The sequence below is a fragment of the Dromiciops gliroides genome, chromosome 4 (genome assembly GCF_019393635.1).
Source record: "Dromiciops gliroides isolate mDroGli1 chromosome 4, mDroGli1.pri, whole genome shotgun sequence".
NCBI classification, from domain to species: domain Eukaryota; kingdom Metazoa; phylum Chordata; class Mammalia; order Microbiotheria; family Microbiotheriidae; genus Dromiciops; species Dromiciops gliroides.
Window position 1 is genome coordinate 246,145,578 of NC_057864.1, and position 20,142 is coordinate 246,165,719.

General features: G+C 41.4%; 1 protein-coding gene across 5 annotated transcripts in view; it reads right to left on the minus strand.

Moving 5' to 3' along the window:
* The window catches only part of SRPK1 (SRSF protein kinase 1), a 75,468-nt gene extending 64,607 nt beyond the window's left edge, over window positions 1-10,861 (minus strand). For all 5 annotated transcript variants that reach the window (XR_006356306.1, XM_044001368.1, XM_044001369.1 and 2 more), the window contains exons 1-2: window positions 10,751-10,861; window positions 10,128-10,188 (exon numbers count right to left, since the gene is read on the minus strand). Coding sequence is in view for 4 of the 5 variants with exons in the window: in XM_044001368.1 (XP_043857303.1) it covers window positions 10,128-10,188; window positions 10,751-10,763 (74 nt within the window). In the remaining variant the exon portion in view is untranslated. The remainder of the gene's footprint in view (window positions 1-10,127; window positions 10,189-10,750) is intronic.
* Window positions 10,862-20,142: the final 9,281 nt, after the last annotated feature.

Below are 20,142 nucleotides of genomic sequence, written 5' to 3' on the forward strand. Positions count from 1 at the left end.
CCACCAAAACAAAACAAAAAACAACTATTACAGGCGGTATGGGATAGTAGAGAAAAGACCTAGGTTTTGAGTCGGGAAAACTTTCATTTAAGCTTTGCTTCTGAGACACAGTAACTGTGTCCCAGACAATTCTCAAAGACTAAAGCTTACAGGTTAAGTTGCACATCTAGGTTTGGTGGAAGGAACTTCCACACCGGGGGTTCCCCAAACTGACAAAATCACAGGTCCTAACTAGTAAAACAAAAATGTGGAATGCCAGGTTACATTATGGTTACTTTTAAATAGTCAGTATCTACTTACATTAAAGAAAGCAATGGCACAAATCTACAACCCCCTTTATCTTATCCTACCTACTGCATTTATCCATATACTATCTACTAAATTTCAAGTGTATTTAGACTCATTTATTGTAACCCCTTTCTCTGAAGGTAGTTAATCAGAAATTATTCTTTATTAAATTAATAGAAATAAGAGTGTTAAAGGATCTCTTACTGATTGGTATTTCAGATTCCCTTAGCACCCCAAAAGTTATTAGTTACCTTTGTAACATCTTATGGAATCAGCCTCAGTAATAAGGCTATCCCTACAGCAATTACCATATTTACTGGGACCTCCTGGTTTTAATCTGCAAGATTATCATTGCCCCTCTCATCAAATTAACTAAAGGGGCTTCCAACTGGAGACCAATTTTGGTTTTTTTTGTTTGTTTTGGGTTTTTTTGCAGGGCAATGAGGGTTAAGTAACTTGCCCAGGGTCACACAGCTAATAAGTGTTAAGTGTCTGAGGCCGGATTTGAACTCAGGTCCTCCTGAATCCAGGGCCGGTGCTTTATCCACTGCGCCATCTAGCTGCCCCCGCTGGAGACCAATTTTGAAAATGTAGTCTGTAAGCCTTCAACAACAGGATTTTTCCACATGTCATAGCCAGAGATTTTTCTGACCCTTGCTCCAAAAACCATCTGGGAGACAGACACCAAGGTATACAACATTTGGTGTGATTAAACATCAGATCTGATTTATAATTAGAACCTGGAACATGATTTAGTCTACAAGCTTTTCTATACTGATCTCTCCCATGGCTAGCAAATTCCCTCTTCTTGCTCTCCATATTCTTCTTAGTCTCAGCTCTCTCATATTGTCTCTTTCTATACTCCAATATCAAAACACTCTATTGGGAAGCATTTACAGTTAATAGTTCCTGGGGGAATATTTCAAAATATCTGTTACCAGCTGTTCTCCAAGCACAACACTGCATCCTCTACTATGTAGGTACCCCCCTCCAACCCCTCATCCTCCACCAAGCCTAGGATACATTTGCATCTAATATCTACTTTTCAGAAATCCTTAGCTTCCTTTTCAAGGCTCAGTTCAGAGACCACTTCCATTTAACTTTGCATGATTCTATTACTCCTCCCCCTGGATTACTCTCTCCCTCATCCCCCCACTTTGTTCTTGCTTCCATCATTCTTTACTTTGTCTTATCAATCAATAAGAACTTATTAAGCACCTATGTAACAGGCCCTGTGCTATGTGCTGATTAATTCTACTTATCAATGTAAATTTTTGACTCTCCTAGTAAAATATAAGCCCCTTAAAGGCAGGGGCTGTTTTTTGACTTTGCATCCCAAAGCATTATACATAGTGGAGGTTGGTAGGGTTCACTAACTAAATGAACTAGGAGTTTCTACTTGGAACCTGAAGTTCAAAAACATTTTAGCCTCTAAGACCTGGGACACTAAAACTCCAGTAAATCAGTTAATCCAATATATAGTTAGTAATACTATTCATATCATACCTTCTCCAGTTAAATGAGTTATACTGGGACGAGAATAAGAGGTACTAAATAACCCACTGGATCATCTAAGATTTTATTATATCTAGATTGTATCTGATTTAGAAGACTAAAAAGAATCTAAAAATAACCTCCCCACACAGGTTAAATAACAGGATATGCCTAAAGATGCCCTGGGTTTGGGGGGATAGTCTGATTAAGAAAAAAAATTACTGTAGCTGATCCACAAAGTAGATAATATATAAGAGAAGTACAAGTATAGCTAAACATATTTTATATCTTTTCTTGATGTTTGGTGTTAAGGAATTCTTGAAATATGTCCGTCCATTCATTAATTCTTAGGCATGTTGATGGGTTTAATTTACATGAACAATACTATAAATAAGGACAGCCTCTAACCTCAACATAGTAAATGCCAATCAAGCAAAAAGCATTTATTAAACTCCAGTTACTACATTCCCATGCATGTGGGAGAATAAAATATTTCCTACCTATGCAATTCTTAAACATAGTCCTAACAAGTAATTACAGAATACTTAGATATGCAAGTAATCATTTTGTTTTAGTAATACTGGTGGGCACTTAAATGCTTATCCTCTAAAAATAACATTTCAAAATTTTCCTTGTGTGTATATAGAAAATCTTTATTATTTACTAGCATGCTAGAACTTCCTGCTCTTTCTAAAGAAATGTCATCTCAAAAATCTGTAAAAGAATAGATAAATGCCAATTGGCCCTCTTGTCCTATCCTCTCAATCTCCTCAGAATTAAATTTCTCTTCCAAACAGTAACTTGAAGCTTCTAAGTGTGGTAATATGTGATTAAAATACCTTCTCAACAAGGCCACACTCTATTTTATGTAGGTCTTTCATTCTAAAAAGAGGTTAAGCTGTAACTTAACTGTAATAAAATTAGATTGTATCTGAAATTGATCTGCTCCACACTGGGTCCTTGCTGGTTAAAAAGTGAATATTAAAAAATATGAAATAATCACCACGTATACTTTTTATTTAAAAATTAAAAGCTGAAGCTAAAACTTTCTCCAACTCTGTGTGACCTGGAGGCTTTCTAGAAAGAACAGCATTTCTTCAATTCAGATAAACTAACCTTCACTACCACTCTTCCTAGTCCAATTACAGAATGACAAAGGAATTAGGTGATGAAGTTTTTTATCAACTTTAAACTTGACCCTAAAGCTTTTTAAAAAAGCTTTTGCAAAGTAAATTATTGGTCAAAGTTCCTCCAGGACCTATTTAAAATTTAATTACTGTGTGAAATTCCACTTTGAAATTAGGTTCTAGGAAAATAATTTGAAAGGATGAAATCCTGTTACATCATAAGATGCTCTGGCAAATGGAAACCAAGAAAAAAAGTACTACTGTGCTACATGCACAAACAACCAAATACTTAAAGAGAAAGAAAAGCAAGCAGAGCAATTGGGTTTTGAGATATAAACAATTGTGCCTTAAATATTTATTATAACATGAAGATAAAGTTTGTTACATGTAGGTTGGCTATTTTCTAGTTCTCTATCCTGTTCCTAATATGTTCTAAGAAAAGGACTAGAAGTTAAACAGCCCAAGGACAAAAGGTGACTAAAAATTAGAACGTGAGATATGGATCTGGTTGCTGCTCAATGAAACTTCAGTTATGGAATCTTTACTGTGGGTACTCCTCCACCAATACCTAGCACAACCTCTCTTCATCCCCATAGATAGGTTTCATTAGATTCAGTAGCCAAAAACAGTCAGACAAGAATGAACCTCTCCAAATTTGGTTCTCAAACAGATATATTACTACCAATTGCTATAACCTTTACTCAGTGCATACTACTGACACATCTTCAAGGACATAAGGTCACCATCACTACTCGATGAGAAACTGGAGTTGATTGGAGTTTAGTTGATTCCACTTTCTCACTTCCAGTTTCTCAAACACTTGAAATTTGGCCTTCCAATATCAAAGGAAAATCTTCTCTCCAAAGTTACCAATGATTTTCCTAATTGCCACTTCCAATGACCATTTTCTTAAGTCTCCATATTTCCTGATCTCTGTTGATCAGAGGTTGCCTTCTGCATACTCATTCCTGCCTCAATTTTCAGGATAGTGCTCTAACATGGTTTTCTTCCTACATGTCAAACTTATCTTTTCTGGTCTTCTTTGCAGATCTGTCATCCATGTTCTAACCTGATGAGTTTGGGTGTACCCTAGGCCTTATCCTTTCCTGGTGGATCTCATCACCTCCCATGGATTCAACTATCATCTCTACGCAGATGACTCCCAAATCAAAAATCTCTCTTCTTTCTGAACTCCAGAACTGACTGCTTGATATCTCCACCTGGATGTTTCAAAGGCATCTCAAACAGAACTATCTTTTCCCCTAAATCTGTCCTTCCTACTGTCTCTATTTCTGGCAAAATCACCATCAACCTATGAAGTCACTCAGGTTTGCAAGCTCAGCATCAATCTTGACTTCAACCTCCTTTACTCTCCCTGCCCCCATATCCAATTTTTTTGGTCCTAAATCAATTACACCTCTTCAGCATGGCTCAAACCTTTCTCTCTGCACACTAAAACCAACCTAGTCAAGGCCCTGGATTATTCCAATAGTCACCTAATTGGTTTCCCTGAATCCAGTCTCTCTCCAATTCATTCCCCACACAGCTACCAAGCTGACAGTCTTAAAACATAAGTCGATCAATTAACAAGCATTTATTAATTCCCTATTATGTGTCGGGCACTGTGCTAGGTGCAAGAGATACTAATACAAAAATGAGGGGCAACTAGGTGATGCAGTGGCACCAGCCCTGCATTCAGGAGGACCCGAGTTCAAATCCCGCCTCAGACATTTGACACTTACTAGCTGTGTGACCTTGGGTAAGTCACTTAACCCTCCATTGCCCGGGGGAAGAGGGGGGGGGAATGAAACCCCTATTCACTAGGCACTTAAAACTTAACGAGAAATCACATGTATAAATATGTATACAGCATAAATATAAAGTCAATAAATACACATGCCTGTGCAGTAAAGAGAAGGTAGTTTTGGGGGGAAAATGTATTAACAGTTCAGGAGGAAAAGGAATCGGTAAAAACTTCACATAGAAGATGGTGCTTGAGTCAAATCTTAAAGGAAGAGAGTGACTCTGTACAGCAGAGTGAAAGAGAGGGTATATTCCAAGCATGTGAACAGCAAGTACAAGATCAGAGCCAGGAGATAGGGCATCGTGTGTGAAGAATGGAGAGAATGCCAGTCTGGTGAATCACAGAGTGCCAGAGGAAGAATGGTGTCCAGTGAGGCTGGAAAGGGGCACTGAAGGACTTTAACCACTAAACAGAGTTTCTATTTGTTCTCTAGAGGCAAGAGAAATGCTTATAAGAATAGAAGTCACACCATCAGATCTGCACTTAAGGAAATTCACTTTGGTAGCAGTCTGTAGGATGGACTGGAGAAGAGAGAGCATTTTAAGAGGCTATTGCAAAAATCTAGGTCAGAAGTGATGAAAATCTGAAATGAGATCACAGCTGTGTGAGTCAAGTGAAGAGGTTGAGAGCAAGAGATGTGGTGAAGGTAGAACAGCTGGATATGAAGGATATGGGAGAGTAGGAGTCTAGGATATAATGCTATGGTTATAATCCTGAGAATGTTAGGATGATGGTACCTTTGACAGAAATAAGGAAGTCTGGAAGAAGAGAAGGTTTAGGCAGAAGAGATAATGAGTTCAGTTATGGACATGCCAAGTATAATATGGCTCCAGAACATCCAGATGGAAATATCTAAAAGCAAATTGGAGTGCAGGAGTGAAACTAAGTAGTCTGGAGTTGGATATATAGATCTAGGAGGTCTAATTATGCCACAATCCTCAGTTACCCACAGTTTAAAGTGCTTCTCCATTGCCTTATTTGTTTTTGTTTTGTTTGTTTTGCAGGGCAATGAGGATTAAGTGACTTGCCCAGGGTCACACAGTCCATTGCCTTTAAGATAAATTTCTAAGGCCTCTGACTGGCATCCATCACAATATGGCTCTAGCCTACCTTTATAACTTAGCACACCTACCGCCCCATGAAAAGCACACTATGCTCAAGCCAAAATGGCCTACTAACTTCTCTGCATACTACATTCTATCTCTGAACTGTGTCTTTGAACAAGCCATCCATCCTGCATGCCTAGAATGCTCTCCCTCTTCACCTCTCTCTCATTTGAAGCTCAACTCAATAGGCTCCCTCCAAGACTTTCAATTATTACTGCTCCCCCCCTTACCACATATTTTAAAAAATATATCTTGTATCTATTCATCTGTAAACACGCTGTCTCCCCTTAGTAGAATATAAGCTCCTTAAAGGTAAAGACTTGTGATAGGACCACCATCTACCAAGGATCCATGCCAAGGCACCCCTATAATGATAGTGCTAGTAGTAATGGTAATGGTAGTTATTATTTCCATAGTGCTTTAAAGTTATAAAGCTCTATATAATCACATACACAATCTCTTGGTCACCTCAACAACCCTTGAGTTGGAAGATATTCTCCCCATTTAACAAATGAAGAAACTGAGGTATAAATGGTTAAAAGTGTCTGAAGATTTCAAATTCAGGTCATCTTCCAGACTCCAATTCTAGCACTACGTTATACAGCTAACAACGTGATCCCATTATCCACATGGGTTCAACTGTAGACCACACTTTCCAAATATAGTTTCTACAAAACCTGAGTACTAGTCTACTCACAGTATATGCTTTTTTCCTTTTTGAAAAGGAAGATCTCAATTTAGGAGTATAGTTTATTTTTCAGACCAACTAGAATTTAGTCTGAACATTTCCTATTTAATTGCACTCATTTTCAATCAAGTAAATATGTGCTTTCCTGTTATTCAAACTTAAAAAACATTTATAAGTTTTGATAAATCACATTTGCCCTCATTTTACAGACAAGCAATTAAATTCCCAAAAAGTGAAGTAACTTGTCCAAGGTCATACAAATACTGTGACACAGATGAAATTAGGACCAGGGTCTCCCAATTCCAAATCCATTCTTTCCATGGCACCACATTGACACATGGTTTTTGTTTATACTACAAAAGAATTCTTAGTTTTACAAAATTAATCACAAAGAGTTCCTTTTTTTTTTTAAATGATGGTGGGGGAGGGAGCTAGGTGGCACAGTGGATAGAGCACCGGCCCTGGAGTCAGGAGGACCTGAGTTCAAATCCGGCCTCAGACACTTAACACTAGCTATGTGACCCTGGACAAGTTACTTAACCCCAAATGCCTCACCTAAAGAAAAAAAAAAAGATATGGGAAGATAGTGAAAAACTGGCAGAAGGCTAAGGCTAGTTTTGTTAGATTTCCACTAATCCACTTATTTTCTTTCCCCCTGATTCTACCACCCTCCTTGTATACCAGTACTATGTAGAATAGAACTGTACAGAGCCAGGAATGAAGACCAAACATAATATAACTTAGAAAAACAGGAATAAAAACATAAACCTTAACTGACAGGAGTAGAAGTTACACATTTTAAAACTTTCTGAAACAAATTAAATCAACAGAAAGTCGTTGCATTTATACACACATTTATATAAACTGAAGTACCATAATGATAACTGGATTAATACTACTTTTTTTCTCCATAGATCAACTTAACTGCCTACTGTATGTACTATATGGAGAACACTATGCTAGGCTTAGAGAAGCTACAAAGATAAAGTGAAATAAAGGAATTTACATATATCAAAGACAAATAATTGTTATCTATGTAGAATTAACCCTAGGATTTACTTATGCCAATAAAGAAGTATATAGGGGAATGGCTGAACAAGTTGTGGTATATGAATATAATAGAATACTATTGTGCTGTAAGAAATGATGAGCAGGAGGAGTTCAGAGAAACCTGTAAGGACTTGCATGAACTGATGAGTGAGATGAGCAGAACCAGGAGAACATTGTACACAGTATCATCAACATTATGTGTTGATCAACTGTGATACTCTAATCACCAATCCAATGGTACAAGAAAGTTCCAAAAGACTCATGATGGAAAAGGCTCTCCAAATCCAGGAAGAAAAAAAAAAAAGGAACTGTGGAATATGGATGCTGATTGGACTATACTATTTCTTTTGTTTTTGGTGCTGTTTTCTTTTTTGAGGTTTTTCCTTTTTGCTCTGATTCTTCTCATATAACATGACCAATGCAGAAATATGTTTAATGTTATATATATGTATAACCTGTATCAGATTACCTGCTGTCTAGTGGAGGGGGGGAGGGAGAAAAATTTGAAATTGGAAATCTTAGCTAACAAATGGTGAAAACTTAAATAATTTTTTTTAAAAAAGAACTATATAACAGGATAACCTCAAAATAATGCATATAATGATGTGGAATACACACTATGAATATAATATATATGAAATTACATCTCTTTCAGGCTAATGTTAAAAATAAACTGAATTCAAACAAATCTTGAATTTACTGTACACATATAGTCTGCTTAGAATGGGAAATAATACCAGAAAAAAATAATACTAGAACATGTCTTCTTACTTCCAAAAATAATATAAGCTCCTCAATGGTAGAGGCTGGCTTTGTTTTCCCCTTTGTTATCTCCAGAACAGAGTACGGGCAAATAGTAAGCATTTAATAAACACTTGCTGATTAATTCATAGGTATCATATTCTCTCTGCCTCATAACTTTGAAGTATCTAGGGTGGCTATTATCATCTCCACTTAAGATTTGGGAAAACCAAGATATGGGAGGGTTTATATGACTTGCCTACTCATACTGCAGCAGCCAGTGTCTGAACAATTTTTATCTCTGACTCCCTATTCTGTTCCATTAGGCTAAAAAAATGGTTTTTGATAATTTGTATATGAATCAAAGTTAAATATATGTATGTTATGTGTTAATATGTTAAAGCACTTCACAAAGGAAAATGAAAATACTCCTTAAGTTGAGTGTTGAAAGCAAAGCAAAACAAAAGGCTAAGATTACCCATCATTATGACCCAGCTACACCAAATTGGAAGCTGCTTATTGCTTCCAAAAAAAAAAAATGGGGGTGGGGGGGGAGGCTTCTGAAGACATCTTTCTGGTCTTGTTATTAAAGAAGGCAATCTGACAAGTTCTCTAATGGGTTCTCAACACATCGTCTAAAAACCAGTCTACAAAACAAAAAACCTCAACCCCCCCCCACCAGTGGCACAAAAAAAAACAATAACAAAAACTCAAATGGAATTAATATCAACATAGAAAATAACAAGGACTACAATTAATATTCAAGAATTTGCCTACACCACAATAAAGAGCTAATTTTCTGAATACAAATCGTTTATTTTAAAATCTGATTGTTATGGACCGTCACACTGAAATAAACTACATCAGAAAGCAGCTCTACTATTCTAGAATCAGCATTTCTGTATGTTTCCCATGACAGGGATTATTTCCCAAGACCAGGATTATCCATTCCGGTGGGGGAAAAATTATAATCTGAATCGGTATCACAAATTTCTCATTAGTAACTTTCATATTGATATTTTTCCATAACTACCTATATCCAGTGACTTGGTCTTGTTTGTATTTGAGGAATAAATTTTTTTAAAAACCACAAATATTGAAGTCCTACTATACATTGCAAGATAATAAGGTATGCAAGGAGAGGAGCCCAAATAAAGCCAAAGATTGCCCCTGCCTTCAAGAAGCTTACAAGATACGTAGTAAGCACCGACAGAAGTGTGCTCAAAAAGGTTAATTTCATATCCTCAACACCTTCATAAACCCTGCAAAAAGAGATGAATCTGATCTTCCCCGCTTGCAAGATGAAGAATCCACCCTGAGGATTCACCCTAAAAATATCTTATTGGGCCGCCTACTCTACCAAGGCACTGCGCAAAATGATGGGGAAGACCAGCTGGCCGAGGAAGGCACACTAGGAAGCAGCACGATACACACAGGTTAGCAGAAATTTCTGCGATTTACAAATGAATGACTAATGATCTACCAGTTCCCGGTGGGAGGTCAGAGTTAGGGAAGAGAGAGATCTCTCTAACTGCCAACCAGCCTGCCCTAGTCCGGGTGCCACAATCCCCTTTCTCCAACTGGCCAAATGTGACTAAGCCAAGGGTCCTTAAGAGACAAATTAAGGCAGAGGAGAGAAGGGGTGAGGGATGGAGGAAATCTCTTACACATGGGAGAGAGCGTCGGTCCCTCGCTGGCTAGGCCATGTGCTGCAGCTTAATGCCCGACTACAGGCGCATAGCATTTAAGGTCGCTGGGGAGAGGGAGAAAGAAGCGGGGTGGGGAGGGGGTTGGGGGGCGGGGAGGGGCAGAGTGTTTACAGGACTCACTTCCTTTGGGCTTTGTCCTTCTTGGCCTTGGTCCGTTTCTTTCGGGCCTGGAGCGCAAGCACTGCAGGAGAGAGGAGTTCATGAAAGGGGAGCGCGGTGGAAGGGTGGGGACCCAGGTGACGTGGAGCGCGGACCCGGGTGGGAAGGGCGGCCAGGTGAGGACACTGCACCGGCATCAGGGGTGGGGGTGGGGGGGGTGGAGGCGGCGGCGGGGTGGTCCTACAACCAGAAGAGGAGACCACGGGGAACACAAGGGGGCCCCCAGATGGAGGAAGGGTCTTAGGCCGGGGCAGTGAGTGTGGGAGATGCAGGGCGCGGGACCGGGGAGGGCAAGGAGTCGAGCCGAGCCTAGCCTTGGAGACCCGGGGCCATGCAGAGGAGACTGGGAGAGGAGGGACTGGACCCCGCGGTGCGGACTGGGAGGCTGCGGAGGATAAGGGGTGCCGCCAGCTCAAGGAAAGGTGGGGGGTGCACGCCCCGAGACAAGGCCTTCGGGGGTCCGATGAAAGCTTGGAGTCTCCAAGCTGCCCTCGCCCCACCCTGGACCGGCGAGACAGCCGTTGCCCTCCCCCCACCCCGCTCCCCGCGTGGTCCCGGCCGTCGGAGGCCGCTCTGCCGCTCACCTTTCCGCTCCATGGCTAGACCGGTAACCGCCAAGCGCCTGCGCACTTCACGGGCGACTGGCGGCTACTCCTGCTCCCGCCGTAGCCCGAAATCGATGCCGCGCACGCCCCGCCTCCGCGTCTCGCGCCTGCGCGCTGGGCGCGGGCCCTACCACCTGCTCCTCATTCTGGGGGGTGGGGGGGAGGAGGAGAGCCGGGAAAACATGAGAATGAGGGACCGAAACCAGAGGGCTGAGAGAGTGGTGGTCTTTGCTAACGTACTGGCGCCTCCCACAGTCCACCAACCCGGGACTGAGCATGCTTCAACGCTATTGTGGGGATGGGTAATGAATGACTGGGATGCAACATAAATGCTGAGTCAGGCCCTGAGGCTCTTTTCCTGCCAATGGTTACCGTGCCTCAGTTTCCACGTAAGTAACCGGGAAATTACACCTGCCCGGTCTACCTCGAAGGGCTATAGAAGATAAAAGGAGATAACAAGCGTCAATTCATCTTGAAAAAGTAAAGCTCATGACATAAAGGCGAGCTCTTATTTTATTGGGTAAGGGGAACAGAAAAGAGAAGGGGAAGAGAGCCTCAAAGCCTGAGAGCGTTATGTCGCACTCCAATCTTTCATCTCCCTCTGCTCTCTAGGGGAGGACCCCATGTGATTAGAGTAACCAAAAGCAAAACTAAAAAAAATCTGGCCATAACTTCACTTGGTAACTTTTGTGCAAAATACTGGCCAACCTGTGTGATTTGGTAGGGTGCTGACCCAGATATACGTTTTCTGTTCAATAATTAAAGTTTCAACCACGGAGCCTTTTAATAGCAATATTCCTTTAAGGTAAGGTGGGATTAGAGAGAAACTAGCAGGACAAACACTGCCTATTTCATCATTTTGCCCAAGGCTGGGATGGCTGAGATGTTTGGTACACATGATAAACGAAACTATGAAAATAGCTGACAACCGACCGTAATGGCGCCTCCCATTTGTGCAATGCTTCTGTCATGCTCATTATCTTATTTGACCCTCAAAACAATTCAGGGAAGCAGGTTTTATTTTTTTTTCTTCAGACTCGAAAGAGGAAGAAAATGAGGTCTTAAAGAAGGTTAAGCTCTGTTGGGGGGGGGGGTGAGGGAATGTCAGACCTGTCATTTCATTGGTTAAGAAGTTTCCCCGTGAGAAAATTCCCTCTCCTAATACAAATAGCAATGGTCCTACAATTTATAAGCTTGGAGAATTGGACTAGGGTTGTGATTTACCAGTCAAAGAGATGGTATTAGTATATGCAAGAGAGGGAGCTGAATCTAAGAAGTCCCATACCAGCCCCACTGAATTAATCTAAATATGCTTTTTCATATACAATAAGGCTTTTACAGAAATTCAAACCTCCATGGTTGCTAAGGTGAGGCAAAGATTCTCTGTACAATGAAGATAAAAATACTTGTACCATCTAACTCATGGGATCATTTGTAAGGAAGATGCTTTGTAAACCTTTAAATAATATGGTAGCCAATTGTTTTCTACACTTCTTCAGATTTGGGGTAGCTAGGTGGTGTAGTGGATAGAGTGCTGGGTTTGGAGTCAGGAAGACCAGAGTTCAAATCCAGCCTCAGACACTTACTAAGCTGTTTGACCCTGGGCAAGTCACTTAACTTCTACTTCTAACTCAGTTTCCTTAAAGTAAAATAGGAATAATAATAATAGCACTTTTACCTCCCAGGGTTTTTGTGAGGACTAAATGAGATGATAATTGTGTAGTGGCAGCCTAGTAGGCCTGGGTCCAGTTAGGGATACTGACGGTGATGAGGACACTGACCATGAGAAATAATACAGTTGTTCAGCTTGCTGGGCTCAGTTAGAGGGTACTCTTTCCTTGGAAAAGCAAAGCAGTTAATTAACCAGATAGTGGTTAAGTCAAACAGATAACAAAGCAGACAAGTCGTGAGCACTCAGAAAGTTGGGTGCCTTGGAATTTATAGCAGGAGTCTAGTTGGAACGCAGGTGTTCTTGTTACATGACTAGGACCAGGTAGTGGCAATAACCCCTCAAGCACACCCGCTCCCCAACAGCTGTAACTTTTCAGTTTCAAGTCTCCCCCAATCCCCCTATAAAAGCATTGTCTTGGGGCAGCTAGGTGGCACAGTGGATAAAGCACCGGCTTTGGATTCAGGAGGACCTGAGCTCAAATCCAGCCTCAGAAACTTGACATTTACTAGCTGTATGACCCTGGGCAAGTCACTTAACCTCAATTTGCCTCACCCAAAAAACAAAAACAAACAAACAAAACATTGTCTTTATTCTGTCTGATGGAGGAACATGCCATAAATTTGCTTCTCCCCAAGAGGTGAAGTTCATACTTTTTCTCCTGTCCATATCCCCTTGTGCCAAATAATAAAAGCTTTTACTTAAACTTTGATTGGATTGTTTGTGTGAGTAATTCTTTGATAGAGGGATATTTTCAGATCTAGTTTCTGGATGACAGTTGTAAATCACTTAGCGCAGTGCCTGGCACACAGTAAGTAAATGTTAGCTATGATGATTTTCAATGTGGTATCCCTGGGGCAGCTAGGTGGCGCAGTGGATAGAGCACCAGCCCTGGAGTCAGGAGTACCTGCGTTCAAATCCAGCCTCAGACACTTAAAGACTTACTAGCTATGTGACCCTGGGCAAGTCACTTAACCCCAATTGCCTCACTAAAAACAAAAAACAAACAAAAAAAAACCAATGTGGTATCCCTCAAGAGACTAATTGAAAGAATCCTGGACAAAGACTCGGGATCGGTGGGTTCAAGTCCCAATTCTGCTGCTTTTTAACTGGGGGCCATCACTTAGCTTCTTTAACCTTTGTTTATTCATCTGTAGAATGGGATAAGCCTGTTTGGTTAGAGTACTGTGAGAGAAAGACAGTACCAAAAGACCATACAAAAGATCACTCACCCTGCTCCAGGATGGGTTAGCTAAGTCCTAAAGTAGTCAGATAATTGATTAGTAGCCTGACCAGCAGCCAGTCTATCGAGACCAAGGAAAACACCAACGCTCCTGAGTACCAGATCACACTGCTCCCCAAGTCCAGTTGGATCCAGTACAACTCCTTTGTTAAGAGAGAAAAATGGTATCAGCTAATGTCTCTGCCTCCTCCGCTCCAACTACTGACCTCCCTGGCTTCCTTTAAGTCCCAACTGGACTTCATTGACTTTGGTACAGAGAGTGAGACTCACTCAAGCCCAATTCACATTCACCCATTTATCCTATGATGTCACTGGTCTTCTACTAAAATGAAGGATGAACAAGTGCCTACTGAAATCTCACCTACACAAGGCCTTTCCCAACCCCTCTTAATTCCAGTGTTTTCTTTCTTTTAATAATTTCTGTTTATCCTGTACATAACTTGCTTTGTATCTATTTGTTTGCATGTTGTCTCCCCTTTTAGATTGTGAGCTCCTTGAGGGCAGGGACTGTCTTTTGCCTCCTCTTCTATCCCCAGTGCTTGGCATAGTGCCTGGCACTTAGTAGGTGCTTAATAAATGTTTATTTATTGATTAGTAGATATCATGCCTTTGTACCAGTCATCCAACCAGGACACCAAGGCCCAGACAGTCTGGGTGTCTTGCCATTTTCTGTACTACTACCCACCACTCTCTACTAGGACCTGAACCTCTAAAGATCCTCCCCTTCGGAGCAGCTAGTTGGCACAGTGGATAAGGCACCAGCCTTGGATTCAGGAGGACCTGAGTTCAAACCCAGCCTCAGACACTTGCTAGCTGTGTGACCCTGGGCAAGTCACTTAACCCCCATTGCCCTGGAAAAAAAAAAAAAAAAGATCCTCCCCTTCCCCACCCAAGAGTATCTGGGGACTGGCTCTGGGAGGAGCTACCCTAGATATATCAAACTGGCCCCAGACCTTGCTTCACCCCATCCAGCCCTTTCCCAGGATACTGGACAAATCTGGCTAACCTCTGTATGCAAATCCAGCGCCCCTCCCCCGTCTTTACTCCCACACACAAAGCAACAAGCAGCAGTTTTCCGACTTTTGCTCAGGGAACAATAATCAAATCAAAATGGAAAGAATATGAGACTCTCTGTCCTATTTCTCTCCCCATGACTGCCTAAGCTTAAATTCATTTCTATGATCACCACTCCCCCGTAGAGGTTGTATCTCCCTTGGTAGAAGGCAGAGATGGCCTCACTTTTGTATTGTGTCCCCAGCAGTAGTTCAAACATATTGGGTGTTTAAGAAATGCTTGTTGGGGGCAGCTGGGTGGCGCAGTGGATAGGGCACCGGCCCTGGATTCAGAAGAACCTGAGTTCAGATCTGGCCAAAGACACTTGACACCTACTAGTTGTGTGACCCTGGGCAAGTTACTTAACCCCAGTTGCCTCACCAAAAAAAAAAAAAAGAAAGAAAGAAAGAAATGCTTGTTGATGGACTGATCCTTTGAGTTGAAACGAATGTCAAATATTGAATTTGAAGTATGTGAATTTAAGAAGCCTTTTGGGATACCTCAGATAATATATGTAACCTATTGCTATGTGAGGTGATAAGCACCTCAAAGGGAAGGAGGCCTATAGTGCAAATTTGTTGGAAATTATAAATCCTCAAACAAGGTGGGAGTCAAATTTTGGAGCTATAAGCCTTGAGTCAGGAGATCTCTAGAACAGAGAAATGCTTAGGGTGAGTTCTTTTAAAGGCCAGCTCATATATTATATTCCCTGATTCCTTCCACAGTCACCCTTCTGTCCCCCTCTCCCCAACCCCCATTCCCTATTCAGCACTTTGCTTTCACTTTTCCTGTATTCGTATATGTGTCATATTTCCTTATAGGATTGTAATAAGCATGAAGACAGGGCCCCAGTCATTTTCTGAGGACTTAGAACAGTACTCTTAATTAAATAAATGCTTCATAAACATTTATTGAGTGAATGGATAAATGTTGGAAGGCCATGAGGAGTATCCCAATGAAGACCCCAGAACTGAGAGGGTACAAATAAAAAGGGGTCATGGACTGAAAGATTTGTGTGTGTGAATATCCAATGTGTTACAGGTCAAGGCAAGGCATTTAGGCCTTACTACATGCCAGGCATTGTGCCAAGCTCTGGGGGTATAAACACAAACAAAAGGAAAACTGATCCTGGCTTCAAGAAGCTTACATTCAATACACAACACACAAGGAGCTGAAAAGTGGGGAGAGGGAAAGGAACAAGCATTTATTTAATGCCTACTATATACTAAGGATTCTAGATCATATCTCATGTGGTCTTCACAAAACCCTGGGAGGTCAGTGCTATCATTATCTTCATTTTACAGTTGAAGAAATGGAGACAGACAGGGTTAAGTGATGCCCAGGGTCACATGGTAAATGTCTGAGACTGAATTTGAACTTAGATCTTCCTGACTTCAGGATCAAGGCCCTGAAATGGGGGGGGGGGAGAGGGTGAGGGAGGATGCAAGAATGAAGTGGGATAGATTGGAATAGAGGATGGCTGGCTTCTACCTCTTCCCAAAATGGAGGCCCCAAGAAGAACTCACCAACAAGAAAAGGGAGCCTGTATGGCAGAAAGTGATTCACAGGTGAGAAGGCTACAGGGAAGGATGGATATTTCAGCGTGAGGAGGCTCCAGGTGCTATGGGACGTTCCAAAGTTAACTAACACTGAGGCACTGTGTTCAAGGCCAGGGAGTCAAGAGTACTGCCAGGAAGAGAATGGTCACTATTATAACCAAAAAGTCTTAAGCTTAGTATGTTGGGTGGGGGGATCTTTCCATGGGACCATTCCTTCCAATATTTGATAGAAAACAATGAGAAAACAGGATTTGCTTTATTAGCTGTATAACCATGGGCCTGTCATCCAATCTTCCTGAGCCTTAGTTTCCTCCTCTGTACTTACCCCATTAGAGTTGTGAGACTCACCTGAGGTAACGGATGCAAAGAGATTTTTAGACTTTAAAATTTAGCTTTATAAACATCACGGGGTCTGTGTTGTTTCTGGAATTTGCTTTCGAAGCTCCCTTGAGGGGTTTAGCCATTCTATAGGCAAGGGGTATCTTGCCCATGGAAGATAAGAAGCCCAATGATGAAGAAATAGGAAACTCCTGGGGTTAACAGAAGGGGACTTCATATGGAGCTGCTTGAGGAGATGCTGTAGCAGCAGGCTGAGACCTTCCACTTAAGAAACAGAAGGATGGGGGGGGGGGCAGCTAGATGGCACAGTGGTTAAAGCGCTGGCCCTGGATTCAGGAGTACCTGAGTTCAAATCCGCCCTCAGACACTTGACTTACTAGCTGTGTGACCCTTAACTTAACCCCCGTTGCCCCGCAAAAAAAAAAAAAGAAAGAAACAGAAAGATGGAGGTTCAGGAGGCACTTGCATCATCCAGGTGGGAACGTGCTGAGCTTGGGGAGCTGAGCTTGACCGAGTTTGCATCCCAGTGCCACCTGTCACTGGTATTTTTCCACAAAGGATACTGAGGAGGCATTGTCTTGCAATGAGTGCTAAATGTGGAGGACTGAACTTGACATCACCAGACCTGAGTTCACACCCTACTAAGGACCTTGGGCAACTTATTGGGCTTCAGTTGCCTCATCTTGAAAATAAGGTGGGGAGGGGAGGGGAGGGGAGGGAAGACTGGATGCAGTGACCTCGAAGGTCTGTCTAGCTCTAAACCTGTGATCCTTTGAAGGAGGATTATGTTATGGTCCATTGTATAGAAAGAAAGAAATTAAGGGGGTAAAGATGGAGAATTATTCTTTAGACTTGGCAGCAAGTCTTATGTGACCTTAATAAATTTCAGTGAGGCAGTTAGGCCTCCTCCCAGAGGGAGGAGAGGAGGGAGGAGACATAGGTAAAGCCAGGGTGTAACCTCTAAACCCCAAAGGAGTTTTACCCACCCCTGAGTCATTGTCAATCAATCATCTATCAACAAACATTTAATAAGCCCTATTTAGGTACCTAGCACTGGGTATACAAAAGCAAAGAGGAAACAGTCCCAGAGGGAAGACACCATGTACACAAATAAATAAATACAAAAAATATATATAAACACAAAGTAATGGGGGTAGGGGTGGGAAATGAACTTTAGTTGGTGATCAGGAAAGATTTACTGTGGAGATGGCTCTAATCCAGCCTCAGACACTCACTATCTGTGTGACCCTGGGCAAGTCATTTAACCTCTATTTGCCTTAATCTACTAGAGAAGAAAATAGCAAACCACTCCAGTATCTTTGCCAAGAAAACCCCATGGACAGTAAGGCCTATGGGGTCAGACAGACTGAACAACAACAATAGCAAGGGATTCTAAGGGGTGGGTGGAGTTGATGAGGGGGTGTATTTTAGGAATGAAGGTCAAACTATGCAACCACAAGGAGCCTAGAAATGGAATGTTGTATATGGGTAACCAAAAATAAGCTAGTTTGGCTAAAAGACAGAGTGGGTGAAGAGGATTCTATTTTTCCTACCACAGTATGTTTGTAAAAGGGCCCCAGTTCTCTTTGTTTACTCCTTAGTATAAAACAATGTGTAACCCAGGGTTCAGTCCTGGACATTTGCATAAGATTCTCCTCATTGGGGGAGAGTGGAGACTTCTTTGTGCTTCTTGCTTTGAGAAAGGACAAGCATAGTTTGAGGTTCTCTTTACAGAGAGGTAGCTGAAGGTAGAGAAAGACTCCGGGAAGAAACTGGCATGTTCTACAAGCACAACTCTTTTCCCAGCTTGCCTCACTAGAGACTTCAGGGTATTTCCTCTTGGGTTGAGAGATTGGGTCTTTGTTTCTATGTGCCCCTGTTTCTCTGTCTCTGTTGAGTTGAGCTATGTTGCTCCCAGTGGAGAGCTCTGTGTATTATCTGGTATATTCCAATCTGTATCATTTCTGTGATTTCTGTTTGCTGTTAGCTCAGATAAATGAGTTTGTTTGCTATTCACTATTTGCAATGATTTTTGAGACCATGGGGAGGAGGGGAGTCAAGTCTTCAGATACAGCTTGGGACACTTTCCAGCTAAGGAAAAGTGATCAGGAAAGCAGTATGAACCTAAAAAAATAATTTCCCCTAGACTAGAATATTTAGGGGGATAGATAGATTATAATTCTACCCTACGAGAGCTGAGTAGGCCAGCCAAATGGCTCTAATCTCCTGCTCTCTTTCCAACATGGAATCAAAATCTCCTTTGGAGAGGGGTGGATAAGATTCCAAAGATATTTATTCAAGCGTCTCAGCAAACTGCATTCAGAAAAACCTATGCAAATATATACATAACTACCTTGGCAAACACATAAACCCTATAGATCTGGCAGGACTAAACGGCTACTAGATAGACATTGTATAATGTGGCATTTCCCAAGTCAGGGAAAAGGTAGCCCTAGTTGCTGTGCCATTGATTATCCTTTAACATCAATAAAATATAATTAGGTAAATTTTCTGCATGAATTGTGTCTCTGTTCCTTAGATTCATAAATGGATGGTTATAGGCACACAACAGGAAGAAGACAGATAGGGGAGCCTCAGAAGTCCCTTTTCTATTAACAAATTCAGTCAATACAGTCTCTACTTCAAGAGCAAAGAAAGTGGTCTTCAAACTTTTTTCATCATGCACCCTTATTTATAAAACATTTTGAGCACATGCCTACAATATGTTTAAATTCATTGTGGTGTACCATTCTGAAGAGCAATTTGGAATTATGCCCAAAGGACTATGGGACTGTTCATACCCTTTGACCCAGTGGTACCACTGCTAGGTCTGTATCCCAAAGAGACCATAGAAAAGGGAAAAGGACCCACATGTACAAAAATATTTATAGCAGCTCTTTGTGGTGGCAAAGAATTGGAAATCGAGAGAATGGCTAAACAAGTTGTGGTATATGAATGTAATGGAATACTATTGTGCTGTAAGAAATGATGAGTGGGAGGAGTTCAGACATACCTAGAAGGACTTACATGAACTGATGCTGACTGAGAGGAGCAGAACCAGGAGAACATTGTACACAGTGACAGCAACATTGTGTGATGAACAATAGGGATAGACTTGGCTCTTCTCAGCAGTGCAACGATCCAGAACAGTTTCAAAGAACTCATGATAGAAAATGTTCTCAACATCCAGAAAAAAGAACTGTGGATTATGAATGCAGATTGAATCATACTGTTTCTACTTTTGAACTGTTTTCCCCCCTTCTTTTTTGAGGTTTTTCCCTTGTGCTCTGATTCTTTCACAAGATGACTAATGTGGAAATATGCTTAATATGATTGTACATATATAACCTATATCAGACTGCTTTCCATCTTGGGGAAGAGGGAGGGAAGGGAGGGTGAGAGTAAAAGTTGGAACTAAAAACAAAACAAAACAAAATTGTTGTGGTGTTCAGTCATTTTAGTTGTGTCTAACTCTTTGTGATCCCATTTGGGGTTTTCTTGGGAAGGA